At 48.5% G+C, this 7,571-nt stretch overlaps 1 protein-coding gene across 1 annotated transcript; it reads right to left on the reverse strand.

Annotated features, from left to right (window-relative positions):
* Positions 1 to 2,427: 2,427 nt before the first annotated feature.
* Positions 2,428 to 7,300, reverse strand: COLCA2 (colorectal cancer associated 2; the record flags this gene model as incomplete). The annotated part of the gene is made up of 4 exons (XM_010147729.1): positions 2,428 to 2,766; positions 3,283 to 3,509; positions 5,076 to 5,133; positions 7,184 to 7,300. Coding segments are annotated over 4 exons (741 nt in total), but the record flags the coding sequence as incomplete, so codon positions are not given.
* Positions 7,301 to 7,571: the final 271 nt, after the last annotated feature.

Below are 7,571 nucleotides of genomic sequence, written 5' to 3' on the forward strand. Positions count from 1 at the left end.
CTGAACGCTGACTTCCCACCTGCACGAGCGCTTTCCTCTGCCGTATGAGAACACCTTGTGCCGGCTCTGGTAAGCTCAGCCCAATGTTGCCAGCCCATGGGGAGGATGGGGTCACCCCATTTCCACTAGAAGCCTCAAATATCTTGCCTCAGCCTTATCTTCCTGTGGCTCTTCCATGTTGGTGATAAGGGGCTTCACACGTGGGTGAAGGTGCACGCACCCCTCCGGCAGCGGGCAGGAGTGGCTGGCACAGATCAGACTGGGGCAGCAGAAGCACAACCCTGGGCAGCAGAAACACAACCCTCCAGCATCCTGAGGTCACGCTCAGGGGCTGCAGCACCTGCCGGCAGCACTGAAATGACCCCTAACAGAGTGTCTCTGCACAGGGCTGTGCACCTTCAACTGCACCCAAGGTACAGCTGTAACCTCCTATTTACAAGCTTACTGTGACCGAATGCGTTTGTCGTTTAGGCCGACTCTGAGATTCATCAGGAACAACAGGGGAGATATTATTTAAAGGACAATAATATTTAAAGTTGTCAAAATATTTTAAAGCAAGTTTTGGGGAAAAAAAGCTGCTACCTTACAGAAGTAAGGTCCTTTACCTTAGGCAAGGATGTTGGAAAGGTGCAGGTTATCTCCTGTCTCACATGGAAAAAATGAAATGTCTCTCCAGGAACCTGGATTGACCATGGGAAAAATGCCATTTTTAGCTCATATAGAACTCCAAATGAGGAGGACCCTGGAGACTGCATGGGAGCTGACAGCTGTTTTCTGATGAAGACAGGGATAGAAGGTTGAAGTAATTGCAATTATATAAATATTTTTAATATCTCTTATAAAATGTTACGCTCTGTTCTTCATAGATTCCACAGGGTGAGGAAATACTGGTTGGGTTTTTTTGGTAGAATGAAGGAAATCTCCCTATTTGCCAGCCAGATACATGTGTCTTTCTGTATCCTTGACCATGCATCTTGGATTGGATATTAGGAAAATTTTCTTCACGGGAAGAGTTTTCAGGCATTGGAACGGGCTGCCCAGGGAAGTGGTGGAGTCACCACCCCTGGAGAGATTTAAGAGATGGGTTGATGTAGCGCTTAGGGACGTGGTTTAGGGTAGACATGGCAGTGCTGGGATGACAGTTGGACTCAATGACTTTAAAGGTCTTTTCCAACCAAAACAATTCCATGATTCTATATGGCTAATTTCAGCTCCTTGGAGCGGAAAGCTTTTCAGTTAACTGTAGAAGTGTCTGAAGGAGAATGTGAGCATACAGCTAGTTAAATTATGTATTTGTCTTCACAGGTGTAGTGATTTTTTTCTGTTTTTAATATGGAGAGATGCTTCTTTCTTTCCAGCCAAGGTGCTCAGCTGAGAAGCTGGTGGATCAGCAGTCTGCCTCACCAAGTGCTATTAAGAGGAGGTGAGACACAGTCTTAGAAAGATCTGGGTTTCTGCAAGAAACAGGGAATCCTCAGGTATGATAACTTTCTCCTTAGAGAAAAATAATCATTTAGCTCCTGTTCAGTGGATTGTGCTGAATGGTGCAGAAAACCTTTTATCAACAGACGAAACTATACAAGGGATTGCCAAACCACATCAGCCTCACACTGAAACTCTGCCTTCATGGGGAAGCTGGTGTTGAGCAGCAGTTAAAGAAGTTTGGCAGTGGATTCAACCTCTGTGCAGGCCTGAGGGGCCTTTCTGTCACGTGACCAATGGGTGAAGCCCTGAGCTTGCATGGAAAACAGCAGTTTTCCTTTTCTGCAAGAACTGCTACGGAGTATCATCATGGCAGCCTGAGCAGAAGCAGTAGCTGAGGCGCTGCAGATCCAGCTCAGACCGGGGTGTTGCACAGCTTTCTCTCTGTACAGTGTGCTAGGTGCTGAGATATGTAGAGTCTTTTTATCTGCTGGAAAGGTTAAGTGAGACCTTTCATGCTGCTGAGTAAATGCTCCTTGTGTAGGTTGCTGAGAGTCTCTCTTCCTCACCTTTGTGAGAACAGGGCCAGGATCCTGGATCATTAGCAGAAGAGAAAAGCACTGACATTTAGCACATGAGGAATGAACAGGGCTTCAGCATGCATACCAAATTATTTATTTGTATCAAAAAGAGCTGGCTAAATGATATGGGTTTGGTAAGGCAGCTTAGGATTTCTTAAAAAAAAAACAACAAACAACCAAACAAAAACCAGAAAAAACAAACAACAAAAGACAAAAAAACCCCCACAAAACCAAAACCAACCACCCCAACAACCAAACACCCCTGGCCATAGAAGGCAGGAGGACTAATGTAGTGACAGCATCATGCAGAAAAGGTGTGAGTAGTGAAGAATAAACTGGACCGTGTTAGGCAGCACAACTTTGCATAGTTCATGGGCAATTAATCTGATTTGGATACAGTGGATGTGTAAAACCACAGTCCCCATTAGCTATAGCAGATGTCACAGTTCCTATCCCTTCTGAAGAAGTCATCGGCCATGGCCATGGGCGGTAGGTAGTCCATGCAGTCCGCGCTGGGGCAGGGGAAGTACTGCGGGACCCTGTTGTCCACGTGCTGGGAGCCGCAGGCCGTGCAGCAGCAGGCAGAGGTGGTGTGTGGGGAGGGGGTATGGCAGGACCACTCCTCGGCAGGGTAGCCATAGGTCTTGGTGTCCAGAGCCGAGGGTGGGCTGTGGGTCAGCGGGGTGAAGGGAGACAGCTGAGGAGGAGAGCAGCTGTAGTTTAACGGGCTGGACAAATCAGCTGAACTGGGAGATCCAGAAGCCTAAAGATTGAGAGAAAAAACACCAAACAACGGGACATTTCAGGGTGTCATTTGGGGAAATGTGGATAGCAACCAGAATTTCCACACCATTGCCTTTCTGAGGAGGGTCATGGGACATGGCTTGGAGGGGTATGAGGGCCCAGGGACATGGCTTGGACCCTGGACGCCTAAACCCAAGAGGCAGCTCCTGTGCCATTAGCATTAACAGGGAGCTTCCCTGCGAGTTAGACAACCCCTAGCAGGAACTGGGCTCTGCAGGAAATCACAGGATCAGTAGGAGGGACATTCCCTATTCTGCAGACTCTCTCTAGGTCTGGCTGGGTCTCTCTGCTGCCAGCGAGAAACCACGCAGAAGTCCATACCAGCAGCCTGCACTGCTGTGGCTGTACCCCATGACCCTAAAAGCAGCCACGTTTCCAAATCAGATTGCTGCTGTTCTTTGCCAGGATGTGACTCCCTTCCTCACCTTCCCCCCAGCGTGCACGTGTGGCTGCTCCCCTGGGACACAAAGCTTACCAGGCCCTGGTTAAAGCAGAGCGGGACTGGCTGGAAGACGTCTGAGGTGTAGTGCGAGGATGTCTGGAAAGCACTGAAGGCTGGATCTAAGGGCGCCTCAGTTTGTAGACAGGAATCTACCAGCTGCTCCAAATAGCTAGGGCTTTCTTCGCAGGAGAGGCAATTGGAAAACTGCCACGATGGACAATAGGCAGGAACAGAAGAGATGGGTTCTGCATCAAAAGGTGCTAGGAGAGAAGGTAAACCAGACAGTAGCACGTCATTCAGTATCTGTCTTCCCAAAGGGCAGGTGTTGCCCTGGGTCGTGTTTCAGGACTCTCAGATGCTCAGTAGCCCTTTGGATTTAGACAAGGAAAAAGGCCCTTCAGGTTCAGGGTGAATTTTCTAGGGAAACAGACACTAGAAGGAAGATGCTCAAAAGCACACAAATAACTCGGGAACTTTAGTCCCCTTAGAACGCTTCAAGTATCTGCTGGAAACTCTTCTGGCTCCAGCCACTTTGGACAAGGATCCAGCTGTGGAAACTCCCTCAGACTCTTGACCCTCTGGCCTCCCTTCAACTGTTACTGTTTACAGACCTACGGGCTTGCCATGCAGTGATTTATGCTTCACAGCTTGGCAGACGGCGGGTGCCTTGCCTTCACCCAGTCTCCAGCTGCAGAGTAACTGTGTATGCAGGAAGAAACAGATGACAGAAGAATTTTCTCTTTTACCCTCCAAACAGCCAGGCAGGAGACAAACTTCTGAGAGCAAAAAATGGAGCAAATCAGTGATAACGTGGCGCTGCGCCCATGCAGCGTTGCTGGCGAAAGGGCGAGCTCCCAGCAAACCGTAGGGTCAGACTCACTTGTGCTCGCTGGGGGTATGAGAGCTCTGACAGCACCTCTGACCTCTCAAATTCATTATCTTTTCACGCTGTGTTCAAACATGGTTAAAGGCAAAGCCTTGTCTACGTGGAGGGATGCAGGTCTGAGGGCAGTGGAACTGCACATGGGTAGGGAGTGACTCAGTCGTAATTGTTTGCATGTTCAAGGTGGCCGTGTTTAGCTGGACGTGGGGAGGAAGTAAGCAGCACTCAAAATTCATAAACAGATGGAGGCTTTCCAATCTGAAAATGCTTTGGTATGTCTCACGTTTCTGTATTAACATAAGCAAATTGATTCCCAAATATTGATTGTTTAATCATTTCCTTGTCCATACAATGTATATATTCACACCTGCCCAACCTTTCAGGTCTCTCTGCTTTGGCTCAGAATTATTAAAGGATCTGTGAGCCCAAAGTGCTACTCCCCCCACTCCTTTTCCGCTTTCCTTGGATATTCACATACAGGAGGAAGAGATTCTTTGTGTTGCTGAAAACCTGACACTCCTCTCACTCCTACGGATGTTGCCAGGAGGGTGAGAACAGCCAGCTCTCCTGGAGCTCAGCAAAGTGCTCCAGGTTGATCCGGCCCTCTAGCTCCAATCGGACCCACACACTGCAGCCTGGAAAAGGGGATGCCAGCAGTGTTATTCCCTAGGGGATGAGCATCCCTTCCTGAAGGGGATCTTGCTCTTCGCTGTGGGAAAAATAAATTGCAGAAATGACAGCGTGTGAGCGTGCTCCTGAACAGGGTCATATGTACCTTGCTGGCATCCTCATTGGCGTTTCATGGGCTCCTTTCAGGTACTGACTGGCTGCACTGCCGGTTAGCTGGTAGTGCCTGCCTCAAACAAGGGCTGGAAAGACTCTAGGCGGTGGGAAAAATTGGGAAGGGGGTGGGAAAGGACATGTGGATGGGCATTGTACCAACCTGGGTGAGGAGGAGACACAGAGTCTGAAAACTGGATGCTGCTGCTGCCCCAAGAAACCTGACAAAAGAGAAAGGAAGACAAGAAACTGTAGATATTCTAACACAAGGGAGCATTTTTCTGCATGCTGAGGTAAGTCAGGATTTTGCTTCAACCTATTTATGTAAACCTCATGGCTGTGACATGGGAAACTTCCCTAGCATTGGCAAAACTACATTAATGTGCATAACACCATTTTTCTCTGAGCCTGTAAAGGCACCGAGGAGGACAACACCGATCTGGTGTAAAACCCATGATACAGCACCTTGCTGGTGTGCTCTTCCTACTGCTTCATTACTGTTGATTTAGCAGAGATGCTGCTGCCTTTGAAACTAATGTGTGTTAATTTCCAGGATCGTGAATTCCACAGTGGAGGGATCCCAAATAATTCATAGGGATAAATGGGACTGAGAATCAGTAATTAACAAGCAGTAGCAATAACTCTTGAAGCACAACTAAAGAAAACAGCGGGTATCCCCATGGCGGCGTGTCAGACGGGGTCACCATGCTTGGTGTCCATGTCGTTTGAGAACCAGCTCTGACTTCCCTCCCCACAGCTATGTGTCTCCGTGAAAACAGTCTCATTTTCTGAGGGATGCTGGAAGCTGAAGTGGACAGATCAATCAGATCTAGGAACCTGACCTGACAGAGGGGAGAAATCCACCCCAAAAGTAACAGGAGTTTTGATGCTTGTTGTCTGGGACCAGGGTTTTACTCAGCAAATACAAATACCATGGCTTTTCCTCAGTTTTAACTGATACAGACTTCTACTTTGTTTCATTTATTCAAAATGCTCTCAAGTTAGTGGCTCATTTCCCTAGCATCAGCTTCCTAGCACATCCCCATGCATTTAATTCATTAAATAGTGGCTATTTTGGGCTAGAAGTGCCTGTAGGACTACCCCTCTTCTCTCTGGCTGCAGATGTGTGACAAGGCAGACAGAGCCAAACTACCAGCAGCAGCAGTTTTCAGGTTTGGTTTTTTTCAGGTTTGGCTTTTTTCAATGCACGGAGACACTGAAAACCTCTGGGGCCTCTCCAGGACAACGCGTACCTCTCGCAGCTCACAGAAGTAACCTCCTGCACTGCCACTTTTTCCTGCGTGGGCAAAACAAGCTCTGCGTAAACTCGCAGTGAGAAGCAAAAACCAGTTCCACGCTGCCCTGTGATGCCTGGCTGCCATGAGGAGGCTGCTTCCCTTAGGGCCGGAGGGGAGGAGCGTCCCAGCATTTCCAAAGGCCAGCAGCCTCGTGTGCTCTTCACCCAGGCCACTCTGCCTGTGGCTTGCAAGCTGATCAGTTTTTTGTGCAATCAGCTGCAACCAGGTACAGGAGGTGGGAGATGAAATCTGAAAACCATCCAAACCTGTAATGTCACGAACCGGGAAGAAGTAATGATTTACCAACCTCTTTATGCAAATCCCTAGAGTGGCTGAAGCTAGAGGACTCCTACACACACTGGAAGAATGAGAGAAAGAGAGTGCACGTGTGTGTGTGTGTACACACGCAGAGATCTCCATCCTCTCCTTTAGAAGGGATGGGGCTAGGAGCTGCGCAGGTGGTACTGAAAGAAGTTGGAGACCTGGATTCAGCCAAGCACACCTGAATATTCTGCTAAGGAGCCCTAACGGAGCAGGAGGGAGCCCTGCTTAAGGGGTCTTTGCCCATGCCTTGTTTTCTTCCTTTCTGCTAGCCAAAATCTGGGGCTGTGGCTAAGTCCCAAATTCCCAAACTGTTCCACTGCCTGGGAGCTGCTGGAGGCACCGTACCTCTGGTGCCTTCATTTCCTGCTTCACATAACCGGACAAGAGAAAGCCTCCAGGGTTAAGGGGTGGTTGAAAGCAGCCTCCTGGGGGGCTTAGACTTATGGAAAAGGGGGAGGTTAGGGGAGCTTTAGTGTGACCGTGCTTTGCAATGATTGCTCCCCCAAGATGCACAGGTCAGGTCGTGCCCTGAGCGTATCCTTCAACTGATGCTGCAAAGCAGTTTGGTGCATGCTTCCACCTGGCCAGGCCACAGCTTAAATCTTGAAGAGAGAAGAGACAAAGCGGACATCACGAGACGGTTACTTACCTCTGCATCGGTTGCTGCTTGTCGTGCTCTTCTCTGCTGCAGTAACTCCTTAACCGTAATCTTTACTCTTACACCTTGATACACCTTGGGCTTTCCTGAAAGGATTGGGAAAAAACACTTTACAATCCAGCATGATTTCAGGCACGCTCCACACTGTGTCTACTCAAAAGAGATAACTGTATGGCCCTCCTTAACACCTGCTATGCAAGCTTGTGAAAAGCAGACATTAATGAAAAAGTTGGTGTTGATTATATTCAGTAATCATACATGTTTTATCCTTTACTATGTTCTTCTCCCCCCACCCCACCCCCCCAGGTGTCCTAATACCAAGTTCCATCTGGTGCTACTGTTGAATATATCTAAATTCCTATCATATTTGCCACTCTTA

This window comes from Eurypyga helias, unplaced genomic scaffold (assembly GCF_000690775.1).
Source record: "Eurypyga helias isolate BGI_N326 unplaced genomic scaffold, ASM69077v1 scaffold7260, whole genome shotgun sequence".
NCBI classification, from domain to species: domain Eukaryota; kingdom Metazoa; phylum Chordata; class Aves; order Eurypygiformes; family Eurypygidae; genus Eurypyga; species Eurypyga helias.